General features: G+C 35.7%; 1 protein-coding gene across 1 annotated transcript in view; it reads right to left on the reverse strand.

Annotated features, from left to right (window-relative positions):
• TEX15 (testis expressed 15, meiosis and synapsis associated) overlaps positions 1-19807 on the reverse strand; it is a 55778-nt gene extending 35971 nt beyond the window's left edge. The window contains exons 1-2 of the mRNA XM_021712811.1: positions 19669-19807; positions 5986-6151 (exon numbers count right to left, since the gene is read on the reverse strand). Coding sequence (XP_021568486.1) covers positions 5986-6151; positions 19669-19807 — 305 coding nt within the window. The remainder of the gene's footprint in view (positions 1-5985; positions 6152-19668) is intronic.
• Between the last annotated feature and the right edge of the window lie 904 nt (positions 19808-20711).

Here is a 20711-nt window from a genome sequence, read left to right on the forward strand (position 1 = left end):
CAAGTTCAGAGATGAGACAGTGTATTAGTTTTCTATCGCTGCTAAAACAAATTCTCACAAATTCATTAAGAACTAAAAAGCATAAGTTTATTATCTTACAGTTATATAAACATTAAGTCAGGTGTGGGTCTCACCAGGTTATAATCAAGGTGTCCATCTGGACTATATTCCTATCTAGGTTTTAGGGAGGATTCTTTTCTTTGTTGTCAGAATTCAATAACCAGCAGTTGTAGGACTGAGGTCTCCATTTCCTTGCTGGCTAAGGGCACTTCTCAACTTCTAGAAGTTACCTACATTCCTTGGCTCATAATCATCTTTCATCTTCAAAGCCAGCAAAGGCAGGATGAATTCCTCTCAAATCTCTTTTCTTTTTTTCATTTTCTCTCTGATCCATTCTTCTGTCCACCCTCTTCTTTTTTATAAAAGCTTCTGTGATTAAACTGGGCCTGCCCAGATAACCCAGGATAACTACCATTCTCCAGGTCTGTGACTTCAATCACATCTGCAAAGTCCTTTCTGCCATGTAAGGAAACATGTTCCCAAGTTCTGGGGATTAGGATGTAGACATCTTTGGGGGAGTACTATGCTGTTCACCACAGGAAGATTCTGAACTTAGTTCCTCAATGATATTAGGAACTCGTCCCCCCCCGCCCCAACTCTCCAGTCTGGTGTATACAGCTTTATTTTTATCCATGTCTGGCTCCCCTCATGGTCATAAGAGGGTTGTCAGCAGCAACTAGGCCTACAGGTTTCCTTACAGTCATCAGGAGAGACAGAGACTTCACCTTCCCAGGATTTCCAAACAAGTCTCATGTTGTGTTCTACTGAACTATGACTAAGCTTACACATCAGTAAGCCAATAAACCAGAGGAATTGAACAAAGAATAGATTAGACTATGAAAGATGATCCAGAATTGTCAGGAAAACTGCAGTCTACCACAGTTGACTCATGTGCCTACTTTTTATACACACCCTTCTTTCAACACATACTTTCAAAAATGCTCATGCCCACACAAAGCACTTTCAACCTACTACATAAGAAGGGAACAACCTGAAGTCTCATCCAATTACTACATCTAACTCCAGATCCATGTGATATGCTTTCATTTCCAATAGGTCTAGATATAGATCTATACAACAAATATCCAATTAGCAACACATGGCTAAAAGTTTAAATTATCTACACCCAAAATACAATAGTGGAGAAAAAACCAGAATAATAAATCTGCAAAGTGAAGAATGACAACAATGGTCAATGCTAACTGGTCCTTAGCACGAGTATATCCTTTTGAAAAGTAATAGCTGGGATTCCTTACTCTCAAAATTCCAAAGACTATTAACCCTTGTAAGAGATCTTTTGACAGTTGCTGAGACTAAGAATTTTTGCCTTCTGGCAACAAGCCTCTGAGACCTCCTCATTACCAAAGACCCCGAATCTACAATGGTCTTCACTTACTAGATTTCCATTTGAAATTATCCATTTCTTTCCCCAGATTTCATTTAAAATACAGTCATGCATGGCACGAGACATTTCTGTCAACAAATATACAATGATGCTCTTGTAAGACCACAATGGAGATGAAAAATTCCTCTTGCCTAGTGACTTCTTAACCACCATAACGTCTTGCTGTATTCCTCTTGTGTTTGTCATGATGCTGGTATTAAAAAAAAACTTACTGCACTGTCAGTCGTATAAAAGTATAATACAATTATGCATAGTACATAGTACTTGATAATAATAATAAATGATGTTACCGGTTTATATATTTACTATATTATACTTTAAATTGTTATTTTTTAGCAATTAAAAAAGAAACTGTAAAACAGTCTCACGTAGGTCCTTCGAGAGATATTCCAGAAGAAGGCATTGTTATCATAGGAAATGACAGCTCTATGTGTGTTACTGGCCTGGAAGAACTGCCAGTGAGACAAGATGTGGAAGTGAAAGACAATGATACTGATGATCCTGACCCTATGCAGGCTTAGGCTAATGTGCGCGCCTTAGTTTTTAGTTAAAAAGTCCAAAAAGTAAAAAGTAAAACTGAAAAAAGCTTACAGAATAAGAATATAAAGAAAATATTTGTGTACAGTTGTACAGTGTGTTTGTTTTAAGCTAAATGTTACTACAACAAGAGTCAAAAAGTTAAATTTTTAAATTTTATGAAGTAAAAAAGTTACAGTAAGCTAAGGTATTAATTTATTATTAAAGAAAAAATATGTTTTACAGATTTAGTGCAGCCTAAGTGTACAGAGATTATAAAGTCTATAGTAGGGTACAGTAATATCCTAGGCCTTCACATTCACTCACCACTCACTGACACACCCAGAGCAACTTCCAGTTCCGCAAGTTCTACTAATGTAAGTGCCCTATATGTTTTTTACCTTTTATACTGTATTTTTACTGTGCTTTTTCTATGTTTAGATTCACAAATACTATTGTGTTACAACTGCCCACGGTATTCAATGAAGTAACATGCTGTACAGGTTTGTAGCCCAGGAACAATAGGCTATACCATACAGCCTAGGTGTGTCTACACATATAGGTTTGTGTAAATACACAAACCAGATGCAGTGGCTCATGCCTGTAACCCAGCACTTGGGAAGTCTGAGATAGGCAGATTGCTTGAGCCTAGGAGTTTGAGACCAGCCTGGGAATATAGTGAGACCTGTCTCTACAAAAAATTTTTTTTAAAAATTAGCTGGGCATGGTGATATGTGCCTGTAGTCCCAGCTACTTGAGAGACTGAGGTGGAAGAATCATCTAAGTCCAGGAGGTTGACGCTGTGGTGAGCTATGATCATGCCACTGCACTCCAGTCTGGATGACAGAATGAGACTCAGACTCAAAAATAAAACAATAACAACACCACCACCACCACCACCTCTCTATAATATTTGCACAGCAACAAAATCACTAACAATGCATTTTTCAGAACGCATCCTATCATTAAGCAACACATTACTTTACATTATATTTTATAAACCTGAATAGTTCCACTTAACAGGCAGAAAATATTTAAAAGGGGGTATTTAGGAAAGATCTAAGCCAACAGATTTGTTTTTTACCACATTCTGATCTTCTGTTAAATATTGTTCCTTTTATACTCATACTCACACTAACTTTGCAAAAGATGAATTCTCTACTTCAAGTTAATCTTGCCAAGCTGAACTGTGAAACTAGGCCACAGACAAAACAGACCTTTTTTGAATCAAATCTAAATTTTCTATGATTTACAAAATGATCTTTCTTGAGTCTAAGCAGGAAATGGTCAAGGCACTTTGACATTCTGAGGTTTTTTGTACAATTTCCCCCCAAATTGTACAAAATTGTACATGCATACAAACTAAGTAGCCTCATAAAACTCTTAGTTTCTACCCCAAGGTTGAGATTGTCCCAACTTCCTACCTGGGCAGTGGTGGTCCTTATTGCCCTCTTCCCTTGAATTCAATTCATACATTAGAATCTCTTACTTGCAAGTACACCTTTCCCAGTACCAAATTCAGTTCAAGTACAGAAACTCATTCAAAACTGACTTAAGAATAAAATCAACTTCTCATAACAAGAAGTTCCTAAGTCAGGCAGCCTTCATCAAAATTGATTCTGTGACTCCAGAGGTCTTCAGGGATCCAGGTTGGTTTTTCTAATCTCTTTGCTGTCAGTGGCTTTAGGGTCATCCTAACAGTAGTCTCATTATTATCACAAGAGTGCTGCTGCTATCTGTAGCTGAGAAAGCAAGCTTTCTTTTATTCACATCAGATTGGCTTCTCTTTCCCAGAGAGTCCCAAGTCAAACTTTCCTTAGTATGTCACTGATCCAAGATAGCTTAGTTCTGCCCACCTTGGAACCAATCACTGATAAAGTGGATGAAATTATGGGTGGCTCAGATGACACATCTGGGGGTACAATATAAATTGAGGTAATAAGTAAAAATTCAAATACAGTACCAAATTGGAAACTGACAATGTTGAAAATTATATCCTTTTACATAAATTTGAAATGTTTTAAAGTTATTTTTTTTTTTAAAATGGGCCAAACTGACACAAAAAGGCAACTGACTTAAGGAGAATTGAATTCAGTTTCTCTCTACCCACCAAGGTCAGCTTAAATTTCTTAACTCTTCAAAACATCTCTTAAGATTCTTAGGAAGAATAGTCAATCCCTCTGCTATACACCTGTATCTTTATTATAACATATTATTTTATATATAGCAGTATGTCCTTTCTACTAGAATGTAAACTCTTTAGGGTTGAGGAGAAAACTTTATTCATTTTTCTCTGTGGGTAATGGGGCTATCAAATAACAATGTCTGATATAGTAAGCACCAAAACGTTCAATGAGTGACATATACACAATGTTTAAATTGTGCTTTTGCTGATTTCATACTTAAAAAGGGGCAGATAGAACGTAGATAAAAATTAGAGACTGGTTTCTTTATGGAGCTATTTGTTTCTCCTGAGACTGCAGATTTAAAAACTTGTTATTTTCTCCAAGGAAAGTGATGAAAATAAAAGTCAGAGGCAGTCAATGTAATTAACACTTTCCTTTTTCATCTCTCCACTTTATTATTCTCTTCTGCTAACCATGCTGTTTATTTTTCCTTTTATATTCATTTCTACCTGTGCCTTAAGGCTACTTCCTAACATCACTGATTTTTAAAAATGAGATAAAATTTTAACTTAATTTGACACATAAGCACCCACTGTGCTGCCAGACTCACTTTTACGCTATGGACATAAAAACAAAATTCACAGGATTGTAGGAAGACGAGACACAAACCAATATATTGTGCTAAGAGCTACAAAAGGAGCATAAAGTACTATGGGAAATAAATGAGTTTTTGCCTAACTGGACAAATAGCTAAGAAAACAATAAATCAGATACCTGTTGGTCATTTAGAATGTTCTAATGTGTCCTATATTATTGGACAGTTGTTCTAACCTTTCTATAATATTACCAAAGGGAAATAACCAGTTGAAAGGACAAAATTTTAAAAGTCCAAAGGAACCAATATCATAGAACAGTGCCAGAAATTCACTTTTGATCAACTTCTTTCAATCTGGAAGTGACAATGTATACCTAGTCATTTTTACCTACAAAGTCATGTTTGTTTGTTTTTTTTGAGAAAAGATAATATGCTACAATGAATTCTGTCATCTTGCCTATTCCAAATCTCCAAACTGATACCAAGTGTGGCAGCATATTTGAATCAAGAAGATTTGACTTTAGAACAAAAAAAGAAACCAAAACATTTCAAAATGAGTTCTACGTTGGATCTATCACGTTATATTTAGGTTTTAAGTTAAACATGTAAAATGGTAAAAAAGGCAAGTCCAGAATAAAAATGCTAAACTAAACTCTGCTCATTTATAAATATGAAAATAAATATAAATTTTATAAGCATTCAAAATCCTTACAACGAGTACTTTAAATATTCTTATTCTTTTTTTAATCAAACAACAATTGTGTAATGTGCTTTCCCAAAAAGCTGAAGAGGTCTTTCAAAAAATTAAGTGTCAGAAATAGTGGCATCAACTCAGAGTGATTCCAATGAACTAGTTAGAAAAAGCTAAATATAATCCTCCCAAATTAAAACATTAACTAAATCTCTTAAGGATTGGATTTCAGAGGAAAAAAGTTACATTTTTATTACTTTCACCACTGTTTTACATCATTCAGGAGGTACTAGGGATCTAAAAATAGCTGTTTAATAAATGTGCTGATGTATGGCTCTGAAAAATTTATCAAGATTGAAAAGTTGAGAGAGGGTGTCAAATCTGACTACATTAATGTGTAAATCTTACTAATCAAACCTCACACTTAAGATTTCAATGTTACAAAAGGCTGTGAGAAGGTAACAGAATAATGATCTGTACTTATTTTCTTAGTAATACCTATCAAATCTCAAGCAGTATAAATAAATTAGCTTAAGACTCCATAGTAAAAACAAAACAAAATCTCAAACTTGTTGCGGTCATAGTAACTTACCTCTTAGTAGTAAAATTTTTTTCCAGCTCCTCATTGTGAACAAGTTTTGTATCCCCAAACTGCCATGATAACTGGAGGTCACAGCTTACATTAAGCCTGCACTGATTAAGAGTATCATGTATAAAACCATATTCTCTGGTATCAGTGCAGCAAGATGACAAGTAAACTAAAGATAAGGAAAAACAAATATTTGTGTTTAAAATGACACTGCATATCTGTACAATGACAAATGTATATTTGATGTAAGTTACAAAACAACGAAGTGCTTGGAATTTTCATTAACGGCTGAGAGTCACAATTTATGTTTTAGGTTTTACAACAGTAAAATGGGCTTCTTGCACTAGAGATAAATGAAAATATGAGCCTCGTTATTCTCCACATACATACTAAAGTTCTTAAAAGCTGGCATATAAGACAGTCCTAGAATTTTTAAATTCAGATGTTGAAAGTAACTCTACAATGTGCATCTCACACAAGACTGGTAGTAACTGTTAGTGCATGAATATTTCTTGTATTTCTCAAGCAAATATAAGGCAACCTACATACCATAAAACTATTTGGTTATTTGACTTGCAAAAGTACCAGAGCATGTTTGAAAGCTGTCGACTGATTCAGTGGCATGAGTAAAAAGAAACAGACTTTCTCAAGACAATAAGCATCTCAAGCATTGCTATATTAAATACAGGAATAGAAAGATTAAAAAAACCCTTAAGGAAGATAAGTCAGGGAAAAGCAGGGAGCAAGTAGAGTTGACTCTTGTTATCTGCAATAGTTAGTCTATAAAATTGCCATAAACTATGATATAGTTAAAACTGAACTACTGCTCTCATTGAAAAGGGTTAGGTTCTTGCAAGCACCTGGTAAAATTTGTGATCACTGAAATGCCATTTACATTAAATAGGTTTGTTTGCCAACATCCTTGTAGAAAACAGACTGGTCTCATCAGTGATTTATCAGGTTTATTCTTCCACATAACCATCCTTCTATGTAACATTGACCAGGTAATTTAAAAATTCTTCCCTAACATACCGATTTGCAGAATCCACATGCCTGCAAGTTCAACAATCTTCATGTCGTATCACCTTTTGAAATGTATGAGCCAGCCGGGCTCGGTGGCTCAGCCTGTAATACTGTGCCTTTGGAGGCTGAGGTGAGTGGATTGCCTGAGCCCGCAGACTTGAGACCCGCCTGGGCAGCGAGACCTCATCTCTACAATAAGTCAAAAAATCAGCCGGGCGTGGTAGCGCATGCCTGTAATTCCGGCTACTTGGAAGGCTGAAGTGGAAGGGTCGCCGGAGCCCAGCAGTTCGAGGCTGCAGTGGCCGGGAGCGGCCACTGCACTCCAGTCTGGGCGACAGAGTGAGACTCCAGCTCAAAAAAAAAAAAATGTATGAGCCAGTCAGTACTAGCCAATCAGGGTTTAACATTTTCCTGACCCTGGGTAATATGACCACAAGTTTCTCTAATCTCAGAACAACACTGCGCATCATGCTTGTTTATCAGTAGGCATCTCAAGAACCTATAATGTAGTCATTTTTTTATAGCTTCACTAGGCACTACAGATGTTACTTTAGCACTTTCTGGTAAGGCCTGATGTAGAAATTGGCAAATTTCTTCTTCCTTTTCCTAGATACCTCACTGTTGATGCATTAACATTGAAGTCAAGCATGAATGAAGCTTATCTAAAACATATTTTCTCTTTAAGGCAATGATAATTTTCTTGAGCTTAAGCACCAAATCACACTTCAGCATTATCTTGGGGGCCATTTTAAACAGTGAAATCACCAAAAAAAATGTGAAAAAAGTAGCAATAACTAAGACTATGAAAACAACATTTAGTGTAGTATGAGAGCTGAAACAAGAAGGTGGAGCGTCACCTCATTTGACCTTAGCTGGAAACATGTGCACTGACAAACTAAAATTTTCAGCCACTATACACATGTCTGCAAAAGTATTGCTGAGTATCAATTTTGGACTTATAAACAAAATTGTGCTGGTGAGTATACTGAATGTGAATTTTAACAAGTAGCAAAATTTGCAAATACAAAATCCTCAAATAACAAGAACTGATTGCACATAAGGTTAAAGGCAATTTCCATATAGATGAATCTAATTACAAACAATTGTTCCTTGTATTGTCAAACTAGTCAGTAGAATAAATTAATATAAAGATGAAACTAATACGAAATATTACAACCAGCTGATTTTCAATAACTCATTCTTCCTCTTCTTCATATTTTTAATTCTTTTACTGACTCTCCACCAAAATTAATTTTGACTAGATTCAAAGTAATCCCAATACTTTGGGAGGCCAAGGTAGGAGGATCACTTGAGACCAGGAATTTGAGATCAGCCTGGGCAACACACAGAGACCCCATCTCTACAAGAAATTAATGTTGATTTTAATATTCATAACAAGTATGGTAAATTTTGAGAGTTTCATAACAACATAATTCTGCAATGTGTCTGTTAATTTTATTTAAAAACAAATATAAATCCACAAGAAGTTACAAAACTAGTACCTAGATGTCCTGTGTAACTTTAAGTCAATTTCCCCAGTGGAAATATCTTACAAAACTATAATCCAATATCAAAACTCGGAAAATGATAACGGTATAATCCACAGACCTTACTAAGAGTGTGTGTACGTGTGTAGTTCCTTGCAATTTGTCACATGTGTAGATCGATGTAATAACTGCTACAAGATTCAGAACTGCCTCATCACCACAAAGATCTCCCTTATGCCACTCCTTTATATATTATGCATACCATTCCTCTGTCCTGTCCCTAAGTATTAGAAATGTGAAAAAAGTAGCAATAACTAAGACTATGAAAACAACATTTAGTGTAGTATGGGAGCTGAAACAAGAAGGTGGAGTGTCACCTCATTTGACCTTAGCTGGAAACGTATGCAACTGACAAACGAAAATTTTCAGCCACCATACACGTCTGCGTCACTTCACTTGACCTTAGCTGGAAACGTATGCACTGACAAACGAAAATTTTCAGTCACTATACACAGCACCATTCCTCTGTCCTGTCCCTAAGTCTTAGAAATTACTAATCTGTTCTCCATCTCTATACTTGTTTCAAGAATATTTTGTAAATGGAATATTGTAGTGTGACCTGCAGAAATTGCATTTTTTTTCCACTTAGCACATTGTCCCTGACACCCAATCAAGTTGTTGTGTACATCAGCAGATCATATCTTTTTATTTTTCCATAGTATTCCATGGTATGAATGTACCATAGTTTAACCATTCACCCAAATTTGAGTGGTTGTTATTGACTATCACAAATAAAGCTACTATGTACACTCATGTACAGGTTTTTGTGTGGACATAAGTTTTCATTTCCCAAAAATAAATGCCCAAGAACATGATGATGGTCATACGGTGTGACCAGTTGCATGTATAGTTTGTTTTTTAAGAGACAGGATCACACTGTGTTGCCAGGGAAGCCTCAAACCCTTTGGCTCAAATGATCCTCCTGCTTCCACCTCCCGAGAGCTGGGACTACAAGTGTATGCCAATGCACCAGAGATTGTTTAGGTTTTAGAGAAATTGCCAGTTTTCCTGAAAGATTATCTTTCATTTCCACTGGAAATATTTGAGTGATTTGTTTTCTCCACATGCTCACCAGCATTCAACACCATTACTGTTTTCTTTTTTAGTTGTTCTAACAGTTTTATCTCATTGTGGCTTTCATATGCATTTCCTTAATGGCTATGATCTTGGACATCTTTTTATGTTTATGTGCCGTCTGTGTATTTTCTTTGGTGAAAAGTCTGTTCTTCTCTCTTTCCTATTTTTTTAAAAATTGGACTGCCTCTCTCTCTGAGTTGGAGTGTGCTGCCAATGCAGCCTTGTCCTGTTGGGCTCTGGCGATCCTTCCACCTCAGTTTTCCAAGTAGCTCGAACTACAGGCACGTGTTACCATGCCTGGCTAATTTTTTGATTTATTGTAGAGATGAGGCCTAATCAAGTTGTCCAGGCTGGTCTCAAACCCCTGAGCTCAGGCAATCCTCTCGCCTTGGCCTCCGAAAGTGCTGGGATTACAGGCTTGAGCCACTGTACCTGGCCTGCCTCTTTTTTAACCACTAGGTTTTGAAAGTGTTTTATCTGTTCTAGAAATGAGTCCTTGATCAGAAATATGATTTTCAAGTGTTTTCTCCCATTCTTAGATTTTCTTTTCATCTTTCTAACACAGACTTTCACAGAGCAAAAGTTTCTAATTTTAAGAAAGCCCAGCTGGGCTCAGTGGCTCAATCTGTAATCCCACGCCTTCAGGAGGCTAAGGTGAGTGGATTGCCTGAGTTCGAGACCCGCCTGGGCAGCGAGACCTCATCTCTACAATAAATCAAAAAATCAGCCAGGCATGGTAGCGCATGCCTGTAGTTCTGGCTACTCGGAAGGCTGAGGTGGAAGGATCGCCAGAGCCCAGCAGGTAGAGGCTGTGGTGGCTGGGAGCGGCCACTGCACTGCAGTCTGGGTGACAGAGTGAGACTCTAACTCAAAAAAAAAAAAAAAAGAAAGCCCAACTGATTTTTTATTTTTTTATTTTTAATAGATTGTGCTTCTGGTGTCATATCTAAGAACTCATCTAGGCCAAGATCCTGAAGATGCTATCCCATGCTTTCTTCTAAAAGTTGTAATGGGCCGGGCTCAGTGGCTCAACCTGTAATCCCAACACTTTGGGAGGCTGAGGTGCGTGGATTGGCTGAGCCCATGGGTTTGAGGCCAGCCCAGGCAACCTGGCGAGACCTTACCTCTACAATAAAATAAAAAATTAGCCAGGCATGGTAGCGCATGCCTGTAGTTCTGGCTACTCGGAAGGCTGAGGTGGAAGGATCGCCAGAGCCCAGCAGGTAGAGGCTGTGGTGGCTGGGAGCGGCCACTGCACTCCAGCCTGGGAGACGGAGTAAGTCTCCAACTCAAAAAAAGAAATTAAAAGTTTTAATGCTGCATATTTTACATTCAAGCCCAGGGTTTATTTGGAAGTTTTTTTTATATGAGTGCAGTTCATTTTTTTTTTTTTTTGCCTATGAATGTCCTATGTCCTATGAATGTTGTTCTAGCAACATTTCATATAGACTACCTTTCCTCCAATGAATGCAACTTTGTTAAAAATCAATGGAAAGAAAATCAATTGAGCATATTTGTGTGGGTCTATTTTTGGAATCTCTATTCTGTTCCACAGATCTATGTATCTACCCATATGTCAGTATCTCACTATCTTTATTACTGTAGCTATATAGTAACCTTAATATTCCACAGAATAAGTCTACACTTTTTCTCCTATTTAAAAACTGTTTTAGTTATTCTAGCATCCTTGCCTTCCCCTGTAAATGTCACATTAAGCTCGTCTACTTATTGAATGTATTGCTGGGATTTTGACAGGAGCTGCAATAAACTTTCAGATAACTTTGTAGCAAACTGACATCATGTTGAGTCTTTTCATTCATGAACACAGTCACATCTCCATTTGGATTTGTTTTCTTCAGTGTTTTGTAGTTTAAAGCATAAAAATCCTGAATATTTTGTTAGATTTGTACTTAAGTATTTCATTTTTTTGTTATTGTAAATGGTATTGTTTCCCATTTTGATTTCCACACTGTTCTTTACTAGTATACAGAGATAGTTGACTTTTGAACAGTGCAAGACCACTTATGCATGGATTTTTGAATAGTGCTGGTTTGAATAGTACAAGACCACTTATGCATGGATTTTTCTTCCATCTCTGCCACTCCTGAGATAGCAAGTCCAACTCCTCTTCTTCCTCAGCCTACTTAATGTGAAGATGACAAGGATGAAGACTTTTATGATGATCTACTTCCACTTTATAGTAAATATATTTTCTCTTCCTTATGCTTTTCTTAAAAACATTTTTTCAGCTTACTGTGAGAATATATATAATAAATAAATGTGTTAATTGACTGCCATTGGTAGGGCTTCCAGTTAACAGTAAGGCATCAGTAGTGAAGTTCTGGGGGAGTCAAAAGTTAAGTCAAAAGTTACATGTGGATTTTCCAACTGTGTCAGGGGTTGGTACCCCTAATCCCTGGGTTCTTTAAGAGTCAAACGTACAACCAACTTTTTGTACTTTGATCTTGTATGTAATGACCTTGCTGATCTTACTTAGGTTTTTCTTTTTTCTTTTTTAAAGGTTCCTTGGGATTTCCTATGTAGACCATCATGCCCTCTTCAAATGGGAATAATTTTATTTTTTCTTTTCTAATATGAATGCCTATTAATTCTTTTCCTTGACTTTTTGTGCTATGTACAACTTCCGGTATTATATTGACCAAAAGTGGTAAAAGCTAACATTTACCTCTTGGTTGTAGCATAAAAACTCATTTTAAATATTGAATTTGATTTGTTTACATTTTGTTTAGAATATCTACATCAATAATCATGATGAACTTTAGTCTGTATTTTTCTTTTAATATTACATCTAGTTTGGGAACCAGGGTAATATCGATCTTATGAAATTATTCTCTCCAATTCTATTTATGGAAGAGGTTGTGTAGAATTTGTTTTCTTCTTTAAATGTTTAGTAGACTTCTTCAGTGAAACCATTTGGGATTTAGTTTTTTTGTTTTCTGTTTTTGCCAACAGTGAACTAAATATAATAGTTGTGAGACTATTTAAGTGATCTATTTAGTACTGTGTTTGGTAGTTTACTTTTTGACACAGCCTGTGGGGTTCAGCATTGATAAAGTGTTTCATTGCTGATAGTGGTATTTGTGGCTTGTATCTTCCCCCCCCCTTTATTAGACTTGCTAGAGGTTTGTCAATTGATCTTTCCAAACAACTACTTTTTTATGTTTCACTGATTTTTCTTTCATCTACTAGTTTGGGGCTTATCTTGCTATTTTTTCTGGTTTCTTAGAGTGTAATCTTAAGATTACTAACCTGAAACTATTCCTCTTTTCTAATGTAAGCATTTTGTGCTATAAACTTCCTTGTCTGCAACGCTTGAACCACATACTTCAAATTTTGATATGTTACATTTTCAATTTTATTCACTTCATGTATTTATTTCCCTTAAAAACCTATGAATATTTAGAAATGTGCTATTTTGTTTCCAACTGTTTGGAAATGTCCTTATTTTTAGGTTATTAATTTCTGCATAGTAGTTCTATCAATTGTTGAGAGAGAAGTTGTAAAATATAATACAGAGAGATCACATGTCTCATTTACCCAGTTCCCTCCAATGGTAACATCCTGCTTTATAATTATCTCGAACACTTCCTCTATGTCCGTCCACTGAGAACTATATCATAGAATGTTATAGTTTGTGCTACACTTGTCAAATATAATTAGAAAATTCAAGAGAGGAATGGTCTATTATGTTTACCTAAATTTTTATTCTAGAAAGAACAACAGAAATTGTTCTTCCTTCATTACTAATGATCTTGGTTTTCTTCTTTTATCATCTTCTGTTCGTTAAATTTCCTTTAGCCATTCTTTTAGGATATGCCTGCTGATAAAAAATTCTTAGTTTTACTTCATCTGAAAATGTCTACTTTACCTTTTCCTGACGAATACTTCTGCTGGGTACAGAACTCTGGGTTAAAAGTTATTTCTTGCATTTGAAAAATGCTGTGACACTTCCTTTAAACTTCAGGGTTTCTAATGAGAACTCTTGTCACTCAAATAATTTTTCCCCTATATATAATGTGGTATCTTTCCAAATGCTTTCAAGATTTTTTTCTCTGCCCTTAGTTTTTAAAAGTTTGATTAGGATGCCCTGGCATAATTTTTCTTTGGTTTTCATGCTTGAGATTTGTTCAGCTTCTTGACTTTGTAGGTGTATGCCTTTTGCCAAATTTGGGAAATATCAGGCTAATATTTGAATACTTTTTCAGCCCAACACTCTTTTTCCTCTTTTTCTGGCACTATGATGACAAAGATGTTAAATCTTTTTTTTATTATTCCACAAGTCCCTGAGGTTTTGTTCATTTTTTCTAGTTTTTTGGTGGTGTTCAGACTGAGTAATTTCAATCTCCAAGTTCACTGACTCTTTCCATTATTTTCTCTAATCTTTCCTTGAATCCATTCGGTGAATGTTGTTTTTTTCTTCAGAGTTTATGTTTTTGGAGTGGTTTTAGGTTCACAGCACAATTTGAGAGGAAGGTACAAAGGTTTCCCATATACCACTTTCTCCCACACATGTAGAGTCTCTTCCATTATCAGTATCCTCCATCAGAGTGGTACATTTGTTACAACTGATAAACCTACACAGACACATCATTATCATTCAAAGTCTATAGTTTACATTAGGTTTCATTCTTGGTGTTGTAAATTCTGTTAGATATTGACAAATGCATGATGACAAGTATTCATAGTATCATATGTCTTACAGTTGGAATTACATGTTATATAGCCTTTTTACACTGGCTGTATTCACTTACATATGTTTAAGGTTCATGTCTTTTTATGGCTGGTCTGGATGTAGCATTTTATCTGTTTACCTACTGAAAGACATCTTGGTTGCTTCCAAGTGTTAGTAATCATGACTAAAGCTTCTATCAACATCTGTGTGCAGGTTTTTGTATGAACATAAGTTTTTAACAGATGTAGGCAAATACTAAAAAGTGTGATTGCTAGAGCATATGATAAAAATATGCTCTGTTTTGTAATGATCCACCAAACTATTTTCCAAAGTAGCTGTACCATTTTGAATTCCTACTAGCAAAGAATGAGAGTTTCTGTCGCCCCATACTCTCACCAGCATTTGGCGTCATCAGTGTTCTGGGTATGGATCATTCTATAAGTGTGTACTGGTTTTTCACTGTTTTAATTTGAATTTCCCTGATGACAGTGATGTGGAGCATCTTTTTAGATGCTTATTTGCCACCTGTGTATCTTCTTTGGTGAAATGTCTGCTTAGGTCTTTGGCTCATTTTTAATTGGGGGAGTTTATGTTCTTATTGTTGAATTTTTAAAGTTATTTGCATATTTCAGATAATGATTCCTTATCTGATAAGTGTTTTTCAAATATTTTCTCTAAGTCTGTAGCTTGTCTTTATTCTCGAGAGTGTCTTTTACTGAGTAGAAAACTGTAATTCTCAGAAATCCAGCTGATCAATTCTTTCCTTCATGGATCATGCCTTAGGTGTTGCAACTAAAAAGTCACTGCCAAACCCAACATCATCTAGATTTTCTCCTGTGTTATCTTCTAAGACTTTTACCATTTTTTGGTTTATATTTAAGTCTGTGGCATATTTTGGGTTAATTTTTGTGAAGGATGTAAGATCTATATAGGTTCTCTTTTTCCCACGTGGATGTCCAGTTGTTCTAGTACTATTTGTTGAAAAGACTATCTTTCCTCCACTGTATTGCCTTTGTTCCTTTGTCAAAGACCAATTTACATTTATGTAGGTTTATTTCTGGACACTCTATTCTGTTCCATTGATTGATCTATTCCTTTGCCAAGTACACCCTGCTTTGATTACTGTATGTACCTTTATAGTGTGTCTTGAAGTCAAGTACTGCAGTCCTCTAACTCTGTTCTTCCCTTTCAATAATGAGTTGGCTATTCTGGGTCTTTTGACTCTCCACGTAAACTTTTGAATCAGTTTGTTAACATACACAAAATAATCTGCTAGGAATCTGATTGGGGTTGCAATGAATCTATAAATCAAGTTTGGAAAAACTGCATCTTGACAATATTGGGTCTTCCTATTTATGAACATGGAATATATTATCTTTTCATTGAGTTCTTAATTGATTTCTTTCATCACAGTTTTATGGTTTTTCTTATGTAGATCTTGTGCATATTTTGTTGGATTTAAGTCTAAGTATCCAATTTTGGGGTGCTAAAATAAATGATATTATGCCTTTAATTTCAAGTTCTACTCGATCACTGCCAATATACAGAAAAAAGATTTTGTACATTAACCTTTATCCTGTACCTTTACCATAATCAGTTATAAGCTCCAAGGGGTTTTTTGTTGATTCTTTGGGGTTTTCTAAATAGATGATCATGCCATCTGTGAACAAGGACTGCTTTACTGATTCCCTCCCAATCTGTATAGCTTTTATTTCCTCGCCTTGTCCTACTTCATTAACTAGTACTTCAGCACAATGTTGAAAAGCAGTGGTGAATGGTATAAATCCCTGCCTTGATCTTAGTGTAAAAGTTTTGAATTTCTCACTGTTAACACATTTGAGATCAGCAAAGTTTTCACTTTCCTAATACTGACAGCCAGTGAAAATGAGAAAAACCTGAAGCTGGTCGCTGAAAACATCTGCCGTTAAGCACAAGTGAAATGGTCTTTGCTAAATTGTCACTTTTTTTTTTACAGCACAGCTGAAAGTTGGAAACATATCCGGTATTTGCCTCAGGCACTCCTCTAACTAACATTCCATACTTTGTATTTTTATTGGGATTATAAAAAAAAGACAGTTTTCCACAGTGAGGTATCATGGATTCATCCAAGGAAAGTTCTTGTTCAGGTTTGTACGCAGTGTTGAACTTATTTAAAACATAATTTATTATGGGTTCAATTTTGCATAATCTGCTCGGATCTGACTGCATTTCTGCATATTGGAAAAATGAAAAAACCCCAAAATAGATTGCAGGAATCTATTTTATGTCATTATTTTTAAAAAGAAAGGTATCGCCAATTGACAGGCATGTTGACCAATAATCATGTATTGTAGTTTTCTTTACTTGTCCCATCAAAATATTTAGTGGGCAAAATATAGTAACACACAAACATATGACAACGTTGCACCATTTGGAAACAGAATTTATAAAGACATAAATTCACATCAGCAGCAACCAGGAACAGAATTTGGAATGATGTAAATTCACATCAGTGGTCGTGAATGAGTTAAGTATGAAGTTAGTTGTAGGCTTTTTGTAGATATTATCAAGTTGAGGAAATTCCTCTTTATTCCTAGTTTACTCAGAGTTTTTATCATGAACGGGTGTTGTATTTTGTCAAATGCTTTTTCTGCATCTCATATGACTTTTCTTTAGATAACAGATTACATTTCTTTTCAAATGTTGAACCAGTCTTATATGCCTGGAATAAATACCACTTGATAAAGTTCTTTTTATACATTATTGGATTTGCTAATATCTTATTGAAAAAAAACTCTGCATCTACATTTATGAGAGATATTTGCCTGTAGTTTTCTTTTCTTCTAAGTTCCTCACCTTGTTTTGGTATTAAGGCAATGCTGGCCTCACAGAATGAGTCACAAAGTATTCCTTTTACTTCTATCTTCTGAAAGAGACAGTAGAGAACTAGCCAAACTTCTTCCTTAAATTTTTGGTAGCATTCACCAGCGAAACTATCCGGGTCTGGTGCTTTCTGCTTAGGAAGGTTATTAACTATTGATTCCATTTCTTTAATATGTACAAGAGACCTTTAATATGTACAAGAGACCTATTCAGGTTATATGTTTCTTCTTGTGCAGGTTTTGGCAGATTGTGTCTTTCAAGGAATTGGTGTATTTCAACTACGTTATCAAATTTGTGGGCACAAAGCTGTCCATAGTATTCCTCATTCTTTTTATGCCCGTGGGATCTGTAGTGATGTCTCTTTTGAATTTTGGTATTAGTAATTTGTGTCCTCTTGCTTTTTTTTTCATTGTCCTGACTAGTAGCTTATAAATTTTATTGATCTTTTCATCAAATAACACCAGATTTTGGTTTTATTGATTTTTTTCCCCATTAATTCCTATTTTCAATTTCATTGATTTTTGTTAATTTTTAATTTCTTTTATTCTGTTCAGTTTGGATTTAATTTGCTCTTCTTTTTTAGTTTCCTAAGATAGAAACATTGATTTTAGATATTTGTTTTCTAATACATGCATTAAATGCTATAAATTTCTCCCTAAGAACTGCTTGTGCTGCATCCCACAAATTTTGTTGATTTCATTTTCATTTAGTTCAAGATATTTCTTAATCTACCTTGAGATTTTTTCTGTGATCCATTTATTATTTAAAAGTGTGCTGTTTAATCCCCCATATCTGGGGATTTTCCAGCTTTCTTTGTTATTAATTCTTAGTTTCATTCCACTGTGGTCTGAGAGCAAACAATGAATGATTTCCATTATTTCAAATCTTTTAAGGTGTGTATTGTGGCCCACATGCGGTTTATCTTGGTGAATGTTTGGTGTGAGCTTGAGAAGGAGATCTACTATGCTATTGTTGGATGGATAGTCTGTAGATGTCTATTATATCCAGCTGATGGTTTGTTGAGTTCAACTATGCCCTTAACGGTTTTCTGCCTGATGGATATGCCCAGACATATCCAGGTATTTCAATTTCCAACTATAATAGTGAATTCCTCTAGTTCTTTTTGCAGTTCTATTAGTTTTTGCCTGTGTTTTTACTTTATGTTTTTCAGTTCCAAATATTCTGTTAACTATTTATTACATATTTCATTCCTTTGATGAGATTTTCCAATTTTTTGTTTGTTTCAAAAGTGCTTGTAATTGCTTGTTTAAACTTCGTTAATTTAACTGATTTAAAAGACTCATCTGATAATTCAACACCTGTCATCTTCATATTGGTATCTATTGAGTATTTTTTCTCATTTAAGTTCAGATTTTCTTGGTTGGTGGTAAGATGAGTAATTTTCATTATATTCTGGTCATTTGGGATACTGTTATGAGACTGGATCACATCTAATCTTGCGCATTAGCAAGCCTTTACTAAGACTGTGCCAGCAAGAAAAACTGCTGGCAGGAAAACGAGGGCACTGAACCTTTACTACTGTGGTTTGAAGTCCTGGCCTCTCCACAGTGCCTCCAATGACACAGAGAAGTATCCTATTAACCACTGGAAAGGGCTGGAAGTTCATGCTCCTCACTCAGCCTCCACTGACACTGTTGGAGGGGACTAATACCTTGTTACTGCTGCATGTGGTTGAGGTCCAGGCTTTCCACTTTATGTTCACTGACTTTACCACTAGTGGAAAAGGACAATTCATCACCACAGAGCAGGGGTAGAAATCCACTGACACAGAAGGAACAGGGGATGGCAGGGAGTGGAATATGTTACTGCTGGGTGGTGGGTTTCTTAATTTGGTCACCACTGGCACCACAGGAAGAGAAAAGGATACCTTGCTCCTGCTGGGTGGGAGGTCAGAGTCTAGACTCTATTTAACTTCCTCAGTGGGAAAAAGAAGGAGTATGTTTAATATCAAATAAATTTTCATCTTTCTAAGCTGACCCTTTCTCAGTCCTCTGGCAAGAGAGAACAGCTTTTTCTTGGGGCTTTTGTGGAGGGGTCTGTGCCAGTTGGTATTTCTGGTTTGGAAGCATCGTCAGAGATACAGAGGAAACAAAAAGAAATCCAAGGAACTTGCTGCTATGTCATTTCCTGAGTTCCAGGGTCCCTAGCCTCTTTTCTTCACTTTTGAAAATCTTCTTACATTTGTCTTATATATAATGTTCAGGGTTTTAGGTGTACTTAGTGGGAGGAATAAGAGATGTGGCTATTCTATTTAGTGCAGAACAATGGTACATGTGTGTTTAAGGAATTAAAAACTGGACTTAATACTTATACCCCTTATCTCTATAAAAAAATAAATAAATATACTGGACTTACCTTAATTTTATACAGAGTCAACATAAAAAAAATCAACATAAACGAAGAACCAGAGAAATAAGTAAAAGTTATTTTTTCTTAAAATCCCATCTTCCATAGAAATGTTACCTTTCTCAGCTGCCCTCCTGATCTTGGGAATAGTGAATTTCTTCAAGGGATTGACTTCCATACCAGTAATTAGTGAAGATTCACTAGTTGAGCTCATTTTCCACAGTGTCTTATGATTTACTATCTCTTTCATTTCCATCTTCTTGGTGGCCTAAAATCAATAAAGGGTATTAAGCAAAAAGTCAATAAATATATAAAAGGCAACAGCAGTAAAATCATTTAAAAGTTTTTCAATGAAATTAAATTTAAAAATATTACTGGTTATACTGTCAACAGATTTCCATCTCAGTTTGCCAAGTTACCCCAAACACAAAATAAATGAACAACTTTAGCTTTTATGCAACATTAAAACTATTTTTAAAAAAGTTTTTAACAGACACGTTACTTATAGCTCATGTAACTGGATAACCAATAGCTTCCATGGTCCTGAGATGCTTAAAAACTTCCAGACAGGACCAGGCACGGTGGCTCAAGCCTGTAATCCCAGCACATTGGGAGGCTGAGGTGAGAGGACTGCCTGAGCCCAGAGGTTTGAGACCAGTCTGGGCAACTTGATGAAACCTCATCTTTACGATATATCAAAAAAAATAAAATTAGCTGGGCATGGTAGTGCGCACCTGTAGTTCCAACTACTTGGAAGGCTAAGGTGGAAGGACTGCCCGAGTCCAGTAGGTTGATGCTAGGGTGGCCGTGAGTGAGTCACTGCACTCCAGCCTGGGAGACCCTCACTCAAAAACAAAACAAAACAAAAAAAGCCTATAGATAAAATAATTTTTATAAACATTTGATAAAATTCCTGCCAAATAATCCATTTTAAACAATATTTTTCCTATACACTTCAGTGATGATATTCTCTTTAAGTCAGAATATTCTCCTTTGGTTCAAGAAGCTCTGGAAAGTTGTAAACCAACTATTGCTCGACTATCCCTAGAGCTGATGGCCAACAATCACTCATTAAAGTTCTATAGCATCATTCTACAAATGCTTAAGACATCATATATTGTTATATTAGCAATATTAAATATATTCTTCCCTTTCCTCTT

Source organism: Carlito syrichta, unplaced genomic scaffold (assembly GCF_000164805.1).
Source record: "Carlito syrichta isolate Samal-C Ts95f unplaced genomic scaffold, Tarsius_syrichta-2.0.1 Scaffold90651, whole genome shotgun sequence".
Lineage (NCBI taxonomy): Eukaryota > Metazoa > Chordata > Mammalia > Primates > Tarsiidae > Carlito > Carlito syrichta.